General features: G+C 45.5%; 1 protein-coding gene across 1 annotated transcript in view; it reads right to left on the bottom strand.

Moving 5' to 3' along the window:
- The window catches only part of PDE3B (phosphodiesterase 3B), a 2257139-nt gene that overhangs the window by 897135 nt on the left and 1342454 nt on the right, over window positions 1-17550 (bottom strand). The window contains exon 7 of the mRNA XM_069623736.1: window positions 6741-6832. Coding sequence (XP_069479837.1) covers window positions 6741-6832 — 92 coding nt within the window. The remainder of the gene's footprint in view (window positions 1-6740; window positions 6833-17550) is intronic.

Below are 17550 nucleotides of genomic sequence, written 5' to 3'. Positions count from 1 at the left end.
GTGGAAGTAGGAGTCCTCAAAGTCCAGTGACGATAGGAAGTTGCCTTCCTCCAGCTGTCCCAGCATGTGCTGGAGGGTGACCATCTGGAATTTCTGGGACCCGATGTACTTGTTTAGACGACAAAGGTCCAAGATGGGCCGCCGACCGCTGGTCTTCTTCCGGACTATGAAGTACTGCGAGTACACTCCAGAGCCCCGGAGCCTCTTTGGGATGAGTTCGATGGCTCCTTTTCTTAGCAGCGCTCGTACTTCCAGCAGCAGTTGAGGGACAGGTTTTTCCTTCCTGGCCACGGCTGGAATACGGGGACACCTTTTTTGAAATTCCAGAGTGTGCCCGCGGGCCGGGGCATCTAGCACACAATGGTCGGTGGAGATGGACCCGCACACACTGACGAACTTTGTCAGCCGGCCTCCCACCGGGCTGCTCGGGTGGTGGTCCGACACCCCGGCCGGTTCAATTCTGTTTTGTCACGGCCTTGCCGCCTTGTCCTCCTTGGTGACGACGACGGGATCCTCTGGTCTTACCGCGTCCTCTGTAAGCTTCCTGCGACGAAGAACGGGCCGCTTGGCAGTATGACGAGGAACCGCCGCCAAATCCATTGGAGGCACCTTGCTTGCCTCCGGCATTCCGAAAGGACGGTTGTCGCTTTGAAGAACGCCCAAGCTGTCTCGGTGTCCGCCTTGATGGCATGCAGTGACTCGTCCACTGTCTTGCCGAACAGGTTGTTCCCATCGAAGGGCATGTCCATAACCCTGGTCTGGGAGCAAGTCCAGGAGCGGAGCGATCTTGAACCACAGCTCCCTGTTGTAGCGTGCCACAATCGTGAGGGGATTGGCTGCCTTAATCGTTGTCACCGCCGATGAGATGACCCATTGTCCCATGGCGTCCAGCTTCTTCCCCTCGCCGTCCGGGGGGGATGTAGAAGTTGAGGCCGTCGCTCCTGCCAATTTCTTCTTGGTCGCCACGCAGATCACTGAATCTGGGGACAGCTGTGCTCTGAAAAACATCGGGGCAGAGTCCGGGACCCGGTACTTCTTCTCGTAACGGTCTCTCCTAGCGGGAGCCATGGCCAGGTTCTTCAGGAGTGCCAGTCCCTCGTCCCAGTAGTCGTCCAGTAACGGGATTGAGAGAACAGTCTTACTCTTTGCCTCCCATCGTTGGTAGAGGAAGCCCACCTTCTGTTCCACTGGGCAGAGCTGGAAGAGCTCAGATGCCCTGGAAATCATGGCATGGAAGGAGCCAATTTCATCAGGTGGGGGGGCCCGGGGAAGTGGTGATGGGAGGTCCATCCCATCGTCACCACCGTCTGTCCCCATTGTCGCCGTCTCCGTTCCCGTCTCATCCCTCGGAGGAGGGGATGGGGGTGAAGGCTGGAAGAGGGGAGGAGGATGGACTCGTCTCCGTTTGTTCGGCGGGCTCCCCGACGGCTCCAGGCTCCGCTAGGTCGTCAGTGAGGGGTAAGGGCATCCTTGTCCTTATCTCCGTACACAGGGCCTGTATAGCCATCAAGATAGCTCCTGAATTGTCCCCCGGTACGGGTACCGATTGCAACGTGACCGACGGCTGGGGCACGGGGCCCTCCGCAGCCCTATCTTCCTCGTTGACTCCCCCGTCGCTCTCTTCGTCGGCCTCGTCCGGATCCTTCCCATGGGCCCTGGATTCGTCGGACTTCCTGTCCAGGATCCTTTGGACGCTAGCCAACTCATCCTCAGAGATGGTATCTGTGTCCGTTATGGCTACCGTGCCCCCCCTCTTTCTCCTGCTGGGATTTCATGGGGGTCTTCTCAATAGGCAGAAAAGAAGATTCCCTCTGGACGGGCAGGGAAACTCTAGCCCTTGGAGCCGCCTCCACTGGGGAAGCCTCCATAGGTTTCGCCAGGGCCACCACGACTCGTTCAATCGAGGCCTTAGCTGGGTGAATCAGGGCCTTCACGACCTTGGCTGTGCCTGAGGCCTTCGCCTTAAAGGGAAGGTCACCGCCACGCTCCGCCTCGGCCGTCTCTGTCGGAATCAACTGGGGCTTCTCCCAAAGCTTACCCGGGTTCTCCGACTTCCTCTTCACCGAGCCAGAGCTTTGGATCGTGGTTGATGGCGTCGGTGATCATGCACCCTGCCTGGCAGCCGAGGAGCTCGACCGTTCGGCGCTCCCGGTGCCCGCGGACTTGCAGTGCTTTGCCTTTTGTTGGGCCCCCGTCGCTGGGGCGCCCTCAAAGGTCTTAGAAGACCGCTTGGACTTCTTCCTCTTCTCACCTGCTGCTGGGCTCTTCTCCTCCAGCCAGTTGGCGAGTCGAGTACGACGATCCCTCATTGTCCGTTCGGACATGTTCTTACAAAACGCATAGTCCTTCTCCACATGCGATTTGTCATCGTGAAGGCAGTAGAGGCACTGAGAGTGCTCATCCTCCTTAAAGACGTTCTGTAGTCCGCATCCAGGGCAGCTCCTCAACAGCTTGGATCCAACAGGCGTCATGCTTCCTTTGTCCTGAGCCATGTCCACGTGGGGTAGGCCTCAAAGATCTTCTGGAATCCTCCGAGAAGTGGAAACTTGACGAAAAGATGCCCTTGAGGGACGTTGAAAATTCCAAAAACGGGTCCCCATTGATCGGAAGTAGAATCGGTGGAGCTTGAGGCTCGATTGACTGAAAATATGAGTAAACTCTTCCAAAAAGCGCAAAACGCAGAAAAAACTCGAGCTGTAGCACGAGGACTCCCAACACTTGAACGTGCAGTAAAAATCTGAAGATGTCTGCCAGAGGAGGGACTTAGGCAGAGGGCAGTCATTGGCTGGGGGCAGTATGACCCAGAGACCAGTGATCGGTTACTAGTAGAAAGACAGTTCAGAAACAAAACTGAAACTGATTTTTTCTTTACCGAGGATTCCCAGCCTGACGACGGGGAAGTTTCATGAGCATGTGAATCCATGCCAGACCCCATGCTTGAGAAATAAGCCTTCATGAGGCAAACTATGTCGTGTCCTTATTCTTTTTTAGCAGCACTGTGATCACTGCCTCCCTCATTGACTCTGGTAGCGAACCTCCTTGGAGCACATGATCATAAACTCTCTTCAACTGGGGGACTAAAATATCTCCAAATGTCTTTGTAAAGTTCTACCAGAAGTCCATCACTCCCTGGAGCTTTGCTACTCTGCATCGCTTGTATTGCTCCCAATATCTCCCCTTCCACTATGGACGATTGCAATCCTTCCCTGGCTTCCCCCTTCTAACCTGGTCATCCATACCAGATCGAGCAGGTCCGAGGCCTCCTACTCTGAGTAGGTCCCTTTCGTCGAGTACAGTTGCCTATAATACCCTTGAAATACCTCATTTATCTTCTGCTGCAACGATACCAATCTACCCGCCGGATCCCGTATCTGGGTAATCGTTCCCCCTGAGTTCTCCCGATTGATTAACCATGCCATGAGCCAGCACGCCTTGTCCCCCTCCCCATGCACTCGCTCTGTATATTGTTTCCGATCAAACCTCACCAGTGAGTCCAGGACACCACGATGTGCACTTATTTTCCCTGCCAACAACTCCCCCACTTGTTGCCCTCCTGCTAGATCTGCCTCCAACTGTCAAATCTCCCCCTCCAGCTTTTTTTAAGGAGTTATCCAGTGATCGCGTGACCCCTCCACTGCCTGGGAAATGCATACTCCCCTCAGGGTCACCTTGAACGCTTCACACTGTATCCCCACATCTTCCACCGACCCTCATTCAATTAGAAAAAGGAAGTAATGGCCTCCCTCAGTGTTTGTTTGTTGGCCACATCCTCCATAATCTCAATCCGGGTTAATGCTGCATGGTCTGCACCCTGACAACCAATGGAGAATGATCGGACAGGGTCCTATCCAAATATTGCGGGTCAGTGAACCGGCAAATGTGCTCCCTACCGGCGAATAGGTAGTCCAGCCTGGAATATGAACCATGACCCCCCGAGTGATAGGAATATCCCCTCTCAGACCCATGTGTCTCTCTCCATAGTTGCACTAAATCAAGCCTCTCTACTACCTGTCACAGTTTTGCCCGTGCCTGTGGCTTTCTGGGTCCCCCTCTCCCCGTTCAATCTAGCTCTGGCTCCAGGGCGCAGTTAAAATCCCCTCCCCATATGTATAGCCTTCAGAGACTTTGGTTGCAGAGATGGTGCAGCGGGAAGCGTTATTGGTGAAAACCTCCCCCCTGAAGGTCATGGTTGCAGAGGTAGTGTGGCAAGAAGCTTTCCCCATGGTAAGGCGGGCTCTTGGAGCAAGGAACGCTCATCTGCCTACCCCAAGTCAGGGAATACTGAGCAAAACAGTTTTCCTTGCCGTTCGGAGCAGAAAAAGCAGACCAACCGAAGGCAGCGGAGCAAGCAGACGTTCAAGCCAAACCGGGTGAGTTCACTAGTAATCTGTGACCCTGGAGCGCTCCGCAATCTGTTGCTGGCCAAGCCGGGGAGTTTTGAATATCGAATAAATAAAAGAAAAGCTAAGTGTCAGAAATACAGGTATTTTGTATGTCGAACTGATGTGAAGCAGAAAGATAATTATTTTAAACACCAAGCCAATACTAACTGGAGAAAGAGGCAACACAAAAACATGATGAACAGACCAGCCAAGTGTTCTGGTTATGTTGAAGGTCAGAATAATTATCAAAAACACGAGAGGGCAATATTGTTAGAACCTATATAAACCATAATTGCCAAAACAAGAGAAGGATGTTAAGAAGCCTCTTGTTTGTGGACCCTATTGTCAGAGGAAGAGAGAAGCGACCGGAATAATCACTGCCTAAGCCAAACAAAGAGCAGGAATAAGAGAGAACCCTTATCAGTACTAAGTTGGAGCAAGAGTGGGAAAATAAGAGTGGCGGGAAGGGTGCCCTCTGACAGAAGGTATTCAGGAAGAGAGGAGCATAACCTGCATTGTATGCGGCAACCAAAAGTATGGAACAAACAGCACCAATGTATCTCATGTTTTCCCAGAAGTAGTCAAACTTATTGACCAAACCATAAGAAGTACTTGTAGAAGTCGTTTTATTAGTCCTGGCAGGAGAGTACTCCAGGACAAGGGCCTTGTAGTATCAGCCTGGCAGGTGAGTGGACCAGGTATGAACTGAAGTACAGTATGCACTGAAGTATCGTGGTGTGGTTAAAAGCGTTGATGCAGAAGGAGACGTGGAAAGCCCGCAAAAACACATTGTGAATAGATGTAGAATTGTTCTGACAAACCAATATTGCTGATGCAAGGATTTTGTGAACTGTTAAAGAATAATCCTGACAGAAGCCATTTTGTTGATCTTTGTGAACTGTGGAAGTTATCTGCCTCATATTTCTGACCCCTCACAGGAGTCGTCAGCTTTGTCACCCTTTTGGCGACGGTATTGTTTGCTAGACTTCCTTAGTCGAGGACTACATCCATTTATTGATGAATACTCACTAGTCAATCAAAAGTGAACACATTTCAACAAACTGTTTTTATTACATTCAAAGCAAGGTGAATTTCAATAATGCTGGCTATGCTTTCCTTGTGTGTCAAGCCATGCTTCAGCACCATGGACCAGGAGAGAGCACACTGCACCAGTATCTGTTTCACCTTCTATTTGCATTTAGTGCTATTAGGGTATAATACCATCTTTTGTGATGGCATCTTTTTCAATATGGTAATGATTTGTGGTGCCACTCTAAAGTGCTGTGAATTGCAAGGGGTACATGAAGAGACTTAAGTAAATGTCACCAGTGTTAACCATTCCTCCATATCTTGCACACAGTTCAAAATTGTGTTTCAGTCATGTGAATGGACATTTTGAAATTATGTTTTTTTTCTTTTTAGCTAGCTATCTATCTATCTATCCCCTGGCTTGCATGTTCGGTTCATTAAATTCAGTAATACTTTGAAGTCCCTTGGCGTGCAACCTAACCGTTCCATCTCAAGCAGTGGGTCATAGGGAAATGCTGTCCATCGCTGGACTCCATCTTCAAAGCGCTTAATTTCTGTTAGCTGCTGAATGATTAATCTACCGTTCACGTGACCAGAGAAAAACATGCTTCTTAAAGACTACTCTAAAATAGCAAATATTCTCCTGGAAATCTAACCAAATAATACTTAGTTAATGTTCAAGTTTCATTTAGAAAATAATAAAAAATATTTAATTGGTGTATGCCTCAACTGGTTTGAGAGTTTTGCAGAGCAATTTACCTCTAGGCCACCAGATAAAGATCAACCTTGGTTGAGGTTACAAAAAATACAACCTGGTCCCTTTTTGTAATATGAGTTTTATTCTCAGGGCATGAATGCCCTCAGCAATGAAACCACCTTCACAAAGCCTAACAGAGAACAACCGAAAAACCCAATTCAAATCAGGGGCTTTAACCAAATTGCTATGTGGTGTAGGGTCTGTGGATTTCGATGTGATCGGTTGATGTATGTGTGCCCATATGCATAATGTGCATGCACTAAATTAAAATGTAAGCGCAGGTAGCAAAAGCCTGGATAAAGATTTTTAATTTGGAAAAAGTCTCATGAGCAGAAGCTTAAAATAAAGAAGCATTTGTAATTTTAGCTTATTGGACCTCCAACCTGGTGTTAGGAACTACACTCTCAAGGTATTGAGAGAATGCAGCTTAGCAATCATGTCATCATAATGAAAAAGTATACTAAGCTTTAGTGAGATTGTAAAGTTTTAATTTAACTTTGAAAACTATTTTCCTAAAGAAAGTCTTAATAGAAACGTACAAAAGTCAATCAGAAAATGCTTGAGAATCCTACCTGATCTTGTGCCTTGAAATTCTGAGCCAGGTTGCATTTTGCTCTCTTCCAATTCCAAGGTTGGTATAGGTTTCAAAAAAGGACGTCCACAACTACCATGAAAAATTAGATTAAATCAAATTAACAATGATAATAGTTAAATATAAAGCTACCATAACAGTATTACTGGTTTTAAGTCCCTCTCACATTCCAAACATGTATACTTTGTGCCATCTAGTGATGAGATCTAACACTGCTTCACAGAATACTGTTTAACCACACTGTGTGTAGTAAGATATTGTGTACATTATGATGATACCACTTCCGTGCAGCTGTGTTCACTTCTTTGGTAGCTTGAAACTAGAAAGAAATGGTATAGATGCAATGGGAAAGTGGCAGAATGTTGGTAATGAGAGAGTGCCGTGGGACAAGAATCAGTCACCAAAATTATAGATATGTCTTACTTCTATGACCTTCTCCTACGGCGAACATGTTACAGATTCCCATATCACCAGTACAAAGAAGGTGGGTGCACAATATTGGCCAAGTAGTATTTATGCAAATGGATGTCTATGTACTTCCTGGCTGAAGGGACCATCGCATCAAGACGATGGCTTCAACAAGTAATGCCATTAGGAAGCATTACGGACTAGCCCACACGGGTGCCCTAAAGAAAAGCAGGGATAGGACTCAACAAATAGACCAATTACTTTCCCACCTTTATATTGTTAATCATAATAGATACTTCTTTACCATTGCTTACCTTTGATATATCCCAGCTACTGGTCAAGGACTACAGAGACTTGTTTCAAGTTATCATGATGCTGTGGTGTATCATTTATGCCCTAATGAGATGCACAGCTTTCGTGCAACAGCAATCCAATAAATGAAGTTAGTGCACCAATGCAGAGGTCACATACAGCTAAACACACCAGGGATTAAGAAAATTCAGAGTTAACTGTGGGAAGTTGGCTAATGGTGCAGAATCTTCAGGGAAAAAGCATTAATCCTAATGGAAGGCATTTGATCTAATCTTTCAGGGAATTAAACATTTTAATTAAAGAGATGTTAAGGCACCCTTGTAACATAGCAACACCCCATACATTTGGCAGAGAAGGAAAGTAAAGCAACATTAACTCCAGGTCCCCCCCATTGCAAGGCTCAAGAGCACACTGATAACATCAGAAATGACACCACTGGTGACAATCTCACAGGCCTCCTCTCTCCCTCCCCCACCCTACCTCTGTCTACCACTGCCACCCCTCGCACCTCTTCTACTCTCAACTACTTCTGTATCTCTCATATCGAATTAGTACCCCATCCTTCAAAGTGCCAAACCATCTAGCACCCTTGTCGACCCGTTTGCTGCTCAGACAGACAATCACCTCTGATCTCTCTGAGCTCTTTAAACTACCTCTCCCCCGCTGGCCTCTTTCCTGCCTCCTTCAAATCTGCAACCAGCCAACCCCTTTTGAAGAAACCCTCTGCTAACCCAAACATCCCAGTGAACGCTCCTATCTCATTAGTCAAATGTCCTTCAGTGGGTGGTCTTCAACCGGATCATCAAGTACCTTGAAGATAATGGCCTTGGGAACCCACTTCAATATGGCTTCCATAGTAAACACTCCACCGAGACTGCACTCATGCATGCCTCCAACTTTGTCTCTGGTGCTCATAACTCCAGGCTCTCTTCTCTACTCATTCTTTTGGATATCTCTGCCACTTTCAACACTTTTGACCACTCATCTCTCCTCCTCACTCTCTAAGCCCTTAGGTTTTGAAAATATATTTCTAGCCTCGATCGACTCCTACACAGAAGGGTGCTCCTTTAAAATCTTCAGGAACACCAGTAAGTACCACTCAATTTCATTTGGGACACGTTCAAGCCTGTCATCACAGCAGAGAAGCGTATACAGACCCTGAAGTTCCAATATAAACAGTGAGCCTTCCCTAAACTCTACAGAAATTATCAGATGGTGTGGATTTAAAGCTTTTTTGTGCACCTGATACTGCATACAACATGAATGAAACAAATAATTTTTTTATCATTTACATTTTATTGAGGCATAAAACAAAATAGTAACATATTCCAAGTTGCCACATGAAACTCCAGCGGAAATTAATACATTACATCGTCTTTCAACATAGGATATCACATGTTGCAGTTGGCACATGGATCATTGCGCATCACAGATAAAAGGGAAAACAAACACAAAACAGTGCTAAAGTCCGTAGAACCAAACAACATACAGTCTGTGTAAGTATTATAACAATGAGAAGGGGGACATCTCATGAGGTAGTGGTGTATTCTAGGATGATCATGTTGACTCACAAACTTATAAAGGGGCCCCATTCCACCATGAATTGTGCCATCTCTCCTTTAAGAGCCGCGTCAATTTTACAGTGTGGTCACAAACCATACATTGACCCACCATTCTTTTATATCTGTCATGATTGAAGATTTCCAATTTTTTGCTATTATTAACTTTGCTGCCATTAAAAAGTGAGTTTTCAATTTGGAGGATTTAGCCGACAACTTATATTGCTCCTGCGAGTCTTCATCACCCATGAACACCACCTGGGGGTAAGCTACTACATCCACTCAAATAATCCATTTTATTTGTGCCAACACCTTCCAAAACAACTGGATAAGTGGGCACGTCCACACATTTGAAAAAGGTTCCTGTGGCACCCGAGCATCTCCAGCAAGTGGGAGAGAATATTGGATTCATTTTACTCAGATGTTCTGGAGTGAGGTACCATCTGAGCATCAGCTTTAAACTGTTCTCCTTGAGCTGCACAGATTTAGAGTATTTCCCCCGCTCTCGTCCAAGCTAATCATCAATGGGTTTGCCTAGATCTTCCTCCCATTTCATCATTATATATAAAAGGGGAGGTTTTAATGTGCTGGAAGTAATCACTCTATATAAAGAGAGAGACCTTTCCCATAGGGGGATCCCCTATAAATAAATCCTCAAACTGCAATGTTTCTTTCTTAGCTTCAGTAGCTACTTTTGTGCTCGTAAGCCAATGCCTTAGTGTATGTAAAACCATACCGGCCTTCAACTTCCACCAGAAAAGCCTGCTGGCATTGCTCAAAGGATAAGGGTCACTCATTGTCCAGCATTTGGCCCAACCTGGGCAGCCCTCCCTCTATCCAACCAGTAGACCTTCCCATGTCCGTCCAGGAGGGAACTCCCAATTATTCCATATGCCCGTTTATGGGGAAGGGAAAGTGGTTACTGCGTATCACCTCACCCTTTAACACTGCGGGGGAGCACCATCACCATTCATGTAAGGGAGCCCCAAGCAAACCTTATTGAATATCCACCCAATGTTTGAGATTTTGTGCAGCCGCCCGACTTTCCAACAGCTGAGTTATTTGGGCAGCATATAAATAACTTTCGATGCCTGGTACTGCTAAGCCTCCCTTTTCCTTTGCTGCCATAAGCGTATGCTTAACAACTCTCAGGAACTTTTTAGCCCATTTAAACCTGAAAATGTGAGACTAAAGATCTTTACCTATAGCTCTCGGAATCCAGATCGGTAAAGCCTGCAAGGTATAAAACAATTGAGGCAGCAACATAATTTTAATCGCCATCACTCTTCCTAACCAGGACATTTCAGAATTATATCAACGTGCTAAATCTTGTTTGGCTGAGGCAAGAGTGATGGAATATGTGAATGCACTCTTCAGTATATCATCTGTCTCAGGTGTTCAGATTTTGTCAAATTAATTTTGAATCCTGAGACCCGACAATCTTTCCAAAAGGGAGACTATGTGAGGTAATGAATTTTGGGAATCACGCATGTACAAGAGGTGATCATCCTCATATAATGCGACTTTGTGCTGTTACCCAGCTATTTCCAGCACGTGAATATCAACAGATGAGCGGACCAATCGTGCTAGAGGCTCCATGGATACAGCGAACAATAATGGTAATAACTGGCATCCCTGGCGGGCCCCCCTTTGTAGGCTCACAGGATCTGATAATGCCCCATTTAATTTGATCCAAGTGTATGGAAGTACACAATTGGCTAATACTCTTAATAAAGACAGGGCCAAATCCAAACCCCTCTAGTATTTTTGCCAAATATTCCCAATCCACGCTGTCAAACGCTTTCTCAGTGTCGATTGAAAGAATGACCATTTCCTGTTTGTTCTGTCTCGCCCATGCAGCAGCATCAATCTTCCTGCAAATATTGACGTACATTTGACGCCCCAGGACAAACCCTGCTTGACTTTTACCCACCACTCCCCGAAGTACAAGGGTTAACTGGGCGGCTTACATTTTAGAATAGATGAGTGAATCATAATTGAGGACAGCAATGGATCTATAGGAAGAACTCAGAGTAAGATCTTTGTCTGGTTTGCCTATCAGTGTTAGTGTTGATTTCCCATGGTAACTGGGATAGTCCCAGTGTCTGTAAAAGCGGTGAATAGCTTTGCTAAGTGAGGGGACAATAGTGCACAGAATTTTCTATAAAACAATGCTGCAAAGCCATCCGCACGCGGGGCCTTATTGGTAGGGAGGGTGAGCATAGCAAGAGAGACTTCTTGAACCGTTATGGGATTTTCCCATCTCAGTCTGTTAGTCTTCTGAGATTAAAGGGAGATGTGCTTCTTGAATAAAATCCCTCTGGTGAACCCCATTAAGTGGCTCAGCAGTAAACGGTTTTGTAGAATAGTAAGGTAAGAATTGCATTTTTGTGGTTTCATCCTCATGTATGTCGCCCGATTCGTCATGTAATCCGACAATCGTATTACTATTTCTCTGGGCTTTGAGTTTGTAAGCTAAAATTTGTGATGCCCTATTAGAGATACTAAAATAGAAATGTTTAGCGCGAAGCAGTTTATGCAAAATATCATCCACCCACACCACTTGTCTTTTTAGACACCCTTTTGTATTGGGCTTCCTAATTTTGAACCCTACCCTCAGCTTCCACCCTCAGAGCTGCTAACATCCTTTTCCGTGCCGAGACCAAAATGATAATTTCGTCCTGCAGTGTGGGTTTAAAGGCGTCCCAGACTGTTGCAATTGGGACATCCTCCATCACATTATCTTGAACACATTGGGTGACAGTAGCCACAACAGCCAGCAGACATTCGCTCCATTTCCATAATGTGGCCTTCCTGATTCCCACACCAAATGTATCTATCTGCAATGTAATAGGAGAGTGATCTGATGTTAATGCCAACTCTATAGTAGCAGAGCTGATTCCTGGGAGAAGGAGGCAAGAAATCAAGATGTAATCAATCCTAGAATAACTACACTGGACATGTGAAAAATGTGTAAATTCTCAAACGTGGGGATGCAGATGTCTCCACAGACCAACTAACTGTAGGTCTACCATTGCCTTTTTCAGGGAAACAGTTTTCGCTACCTCAGACATAGTAGCTGGGCCCGATCTATCCACCCCCACCTCTCCAGAGTACCACATTAAAATCTCCTCCCACAACGAGATCTCCCAGCTGGAATTGAACAATATGAGGGAATATCCAAGTGTAAAAACTATCATGGTGCTGATTTGGTCCATAAATGGAAACTAGGGTCAGATCTTTGCCTCCAACTCCAATATGAAGACCCAGTTATCTTCCCTGTCATCCTTGATACCTTCTTTTTTCCAAAGCTGAGGGAGCTATTAATTAATATCTCAACTCCTGCATTCTTCCCAGGAGGGGATGCAAAATATTGGTGGGGAAACCATTGAGATCGTAACCTAGGCCAGTCTTTTTTCAACAGATGCGTCTCCTGAAGTAGCACTATGTCCGCTTTCAAATCACATACACTCTTCAGTTTCCTCTGGGAATTCATCCCTTGAACATAAATTGAGACTAGTTTTATGCCGCCATCCTGGAAAATTCAGCACACCATATTCCATGGTACAAACCCTTTCCATGAGAGACTCAAGATGATTCCACCCCAAGCCAGTCCACCCCAATCAACATATGATAATCACACCTCGCTCCCGAGTCACTCCATGACAAACATAACCCGCCACCAAACAAACAGCTCTGTATGAAACACTCCACGGTGAGTGTAGACAAAAAAATGAAAAGAAAAAATAACCTTGTCTGGGATAATCATCAGGTCAAAAATACCTGAGTGAGGGCAAGTGCTCCTAATGGACCATCAACTTTCAGTAGAATTTTAACTGTACAGCTTAACCAAGCCTCATCAGAACCACACAAACGACCATAGTAACTGTAAAAAGGTACTCAGCTGCTATGAACGGCATACTGGATTATCCAACGCCAAAGGCAGTAAATTAGTTAATCGAACAGGCTCTTCCGAGTCCCCATCTCTCTCCGTCTGTCCACTGAGGGCCGTCTGCGGTCCTTCCACCTGCCTTTCCTTGAGCGCACCTTAGACTAGTCGGTTGAAGGGGAAACCCGCTCTGCACCTTCAGGCAGGTGAATTTCACCCCTTGGGATCTTCAAAACCTCAAATGCTGCCTGGAGAGAAGTAAACTGGTGTTGAATGCCATCAAATGTATAGAAAATGCAGAATGGGTATCGCCCCACTTATATTGAATGCGTTTGCTCATCAGCCATTGGTCAGCGGTTTCCTCAGTCTACGTTTCTGCATAGTGCCCTGTGCTAGGTCTTGTAACAGCTGAAAAGTGTCACATCTGCACAATATCCCCCCAAAATGAACTCTAGTTAAGGAAGGTTTTGGTGTTGCTGAAAATTGGAGTAAACTCTGTGTCCGGGCGAGGGTGAGATCCCTCTCTGTATCCAATAGTATTTCCAGAAAAAAGGTCTTGGACATATGCCTGCAATTCATGATCTGCGACTTCCTTAGAAATCCCTCTGATGAGCATATTGTTCCTTTGCGTACGATTCTCAGCCTCTTCCTGCCTTTCATCAAAGTAGACTAAGGGTTTCTAGTGCAATTACTCTCATCGATCCCTCAGTGTGGATTCAGTCTGCTGGACACTATGAGCTAGCTCTTGGAAGGAGCATTTCAGTTCCTGTAAGGTGGTTGCCATTTCCTTTTGGAGGGATTGGAGCAAGCTTGTAATGTCACCTTTCGTGGCCAGTCGTGTGCCCATATCCAGATTTGAGACAGAATCTGAGCTTACGGGGCCTCTTCAGACCGATTTCGGCTGTTGGAGCAAATCCTTAATGGAGGTTGACGATTTGTCCTTAGCTTTGATGACCTTCATGGCGAGACCGACTTCGCTGCCTCTGGTGCGCAGCATGCGCCAAGTATGCAAAAGCGAGCACAAACGTCTGCAACCCAATAGAAGAAAACTAGTAAATGGAGGATCTCCCAGGCAATGTGACTGTTTGTAGCGGTATCTTCCCTCACCTGGATTCCATCCTTGGGGGGCCAGTGGATTAGTTATATTCTGTATTAATATGCCAGCATGGGGTGATCATTGATACAAGTGACATCCTACATATCCAATCGTGGCAGCACCTGCTATTACCGCTTAATTGTCCCAGCAACCTGCCCACAAAGTTACATTGGCTTCCAGCTAACTATAAAGCGATGTTTGGCTGATTTCAATCTTCAGATGGGGCACTTTCACAGTGCTGAGGCAGCTGTGCCTCAATGCACTTGGGGAGGGGATCTGGATCCTGATCACAACCAGTGTTCATGTTGATGCTACTCCACTGCATGGATGAAAGAAATACTGCACAGGAGCCCCTCCAGCAGGCACGAGGTGCCCAACCTCCGGTCTTCTCTAATCCCACCAATCAGTACACCTTTTGCAGCCAGGGACCTCCCTGATGCACCGTGCAGCAGGGATCACGGGCTACACAGCCGCTCATAAACCAGGCAATCACGTTGGCTCTGTGTGGCCATGGGCTACAATGTCGTGATGCTTCCGATATATGGTTGTAGGAGCTTGGGCGGACCCAGCAGCTTAAGGTAGCATCCCGCCTGGGGAAAATTGTTGCTGAGACAGCTCTTGCCCGTCTCACATGGCCACTATATTGGTGCGGCGGGAACAGTGGCAAAATGGACAACACGCTCCAGGTTGGTGTAAACCAGCTCGACGGCTCCCAAATTCTCTCCGCTCATTCCGCTGGGGTTCCGAAACCTTCTCTTTGGATTTCAGCTCAGTAAATTCAGCGAGAAGTGACATTTTAAATATAATCAAAAATGTACACGACTCGAGAGCGCCCGGCCCTGATGGCCTAACAAATTACACACTGAAAAAAACTCCAGCGCTATGGACGGAATTCTGTGTTACTCTGTTTGACCGAGTCATCGCGAGTCGATCAACCCCAAAGTCTTGGAAATGTGCAGTAGTTGTCCCAATCTTTAAAAAGGGAGACCATCTGAATCTAAAAAATTATCGGCCCATAGCTCTGCTTGACGTGTTGGGAAAGATTTATGCTACTCTTTTGCAACAGAAATTGCTAAAATGGGCTAAAGATAACCATGTAGACCCCAGACAAGCAGGGTTTGTAAAGGGAGTGGGATGCGGCTTGAATCTGCTGATGTTGAACCTCATAAAGATGGAAGCAATCAGAACTAACACAAAGATCTACTTGGCGCTGATAGATTTGTCCCATGCGTTTGACAGCATAGACAGAGAGCTGTTATGGGAGAAACTCACTAGATGGAACTGCCCCCTAAGTCTAGTGGAAGCAATTCGAGATTTACACACGGATACCACTATACAGATCCGCTTGGACACTAAAGGCACATTATCTGCTCCCATCAGTACACAAAAGGGTGTGAAACAAGGCTGCCCTTTGGCAGCGAGTATTTTCAACCTCTTTATATCTGATATAAATGAGGCATTCACTGGTGTAACAACATTTCCTCCGAAACTACACGGCTCGCCGATTAACTACTTGGTCTATGCTGACGATCTTATTCTAGTCGATCTGACTCCTATAGGTCTGCAGAGGAAACTAAATTGTCTCGACAGTTATACCACAGATAACGGCCTTAGAATCAACAAACAAAAATGCGAAATTTTAATCCTGGAAAAACTGCAAGGCCGCAGCACTCGACGGATAAAGAACAGATGGCGTCTTGGTAATGAACAGCTTCAGATTGTAAAAAAGTCGACATATTTGGGTATGAAGATCAGTGCCAGTAGAAATGATGCACCTTGGGCAGAATTGGCTAAGAACAAATGCCGACAGATGGCTTGTCAAGCAATCCGAATAAATACAAAATTTGGAAAGTTCTCCCTAAAACCAGTAATAGAATTTTACCAACAAAAAGTGGTACCTGCTTTAATTTATGGAGGTGAAAACGCATTTGGCTGTTCTAGTGATCTGTGGAACTCACTTGAAAATATATTCTGGACGCGAGTTCTACAACTTCCTAAAGGTACCTCGACGGTTTGTCTCCGATATGAATTGGGCCTCATTTCAATAAATGCAAGAGTCAGCTGGAACCTATTGAATCTCTTTAGGAAAACAATGCTAAAAAACCCAGTGAGCCAATTTCAAATACTACATAGGCCTGATACTGCTAAAGAACATACGATTTTATTTCAATGGAACCTCCTTTGTGTAACACTCTTAAAGGAGTTTGACATTCCTGTTACAACGTTATCTGAGACGCCTGAGCTGGCAAAAATTAAAATCTGGAGAGCTGATTGGATTAAAACCTGCGACCTAAGAGCCAACTCAACTCTAATGCAAGAGGTCCCAGGAGAAGCCAAAGCATATCATCAGAGGCTCACTTATCTAACTCTGTTTCCATATCACCATGCAAGATCCTTATATATGCAGTTTAGGCTAAACATGCTAAAAACAAAGGAGCATATGAACAGATGGGCGAACGGCGCGATCATCGATCTAAGGTGTAGCTTCTGTAACAAAGATAGGGAGACCTTAAAACATCTAACGCTGTTCTGCCAATTCTTCCAACATCAAAGGCAAATCCACTTTGGAGGGCTGATTAATGAGCATCGATATATGACGGCTGATGATTGGTGGGCAGTGTTATTTGAGGGATCCAATAGAGCAGTTTTATTTGCACTAACAAATTTTCTTCGGGAAGTAAAAGGACGTCTAGACGATCAATATATAAATCTGGTGCAAGTAAAGTCTTGAACTCTTTGGTAGTTGCCATGATACTATCCCTCAATATGATATGATGGAAATGTCAAATGAGCTGCTACGATGAAATGGTGGAGGGAGAGAAAGAGGGAGGGAAGCAAATCAAATGAATTTTATATGTGATGTCCTTTTTGTCTTTTGTTTTTTAAAGGTTGAACAAACCAATAAAAATATATTAAAAAAAAAAATAAATTCAGCGTGAGGAGCCCCTAAGATGCTTTCCCGTCTCCAGGGTGGCAAAGCTCATGGGATTACGCTGCCATCAGCCACCAGTCAAGCCACGCCCCCCAAACAACTCTAATAAAACTAACCGGCTCTTTGCATATAAACTGAAATAACAGACATTGAAAGCTCTTCTTATCGTACACTTCACAGTGCTCATGGGTATATCTACAGGTCTTCCGCAGACAAGTAAAATACTTTAGTAGACAGTTATACAAATCTTTTTGCAGCTGAGTTATTGGATAGCCAAAAACAAAGACTTTCTTCAAACTTCTCAACTCCCTACGCTATTGCCACTGGAACTGTCAGCCCTAGAAGCTCCTATGTCCAAAGCTTGTCATTAAATCTATACCTACTAATAGAACAACAAACTCTGATGGTTTTACTGCTTTATTCTACAAAGCATTTCTTCAATATTGGTCACACACTTTTTGCACTGTCCAGGGAGCCACTTGCTGAGTCATTCAGCCTCAATAAGGAAATTCAAGGAATCCCAATTCACACCTTGCAGCACACAATATCATTATACGCTGATGATATTCTGTTCCTAATCCAAAATACCTCACA

The sequence above is a fragment of the Ambystoma mexicanum genome, chromosome 11 (assembly GCF_040938575.1).
Source record: "Ambystoma mexicanum isolate Mex_15411 chromosome 11, UKY_AmexF1_1, whole genome shotgun sequence".
Lineage (NCBI taxonomy): Eukaryota > Metazoa > Chordata > Amphibia > Caudata > Ambystomatidae > Ambystoma > Ambystoma mexicanum.
Note: the sequence above shows the minus strand (reverse complement) of the source record. Positions and strands in the feature narration are given on the sequence as shown.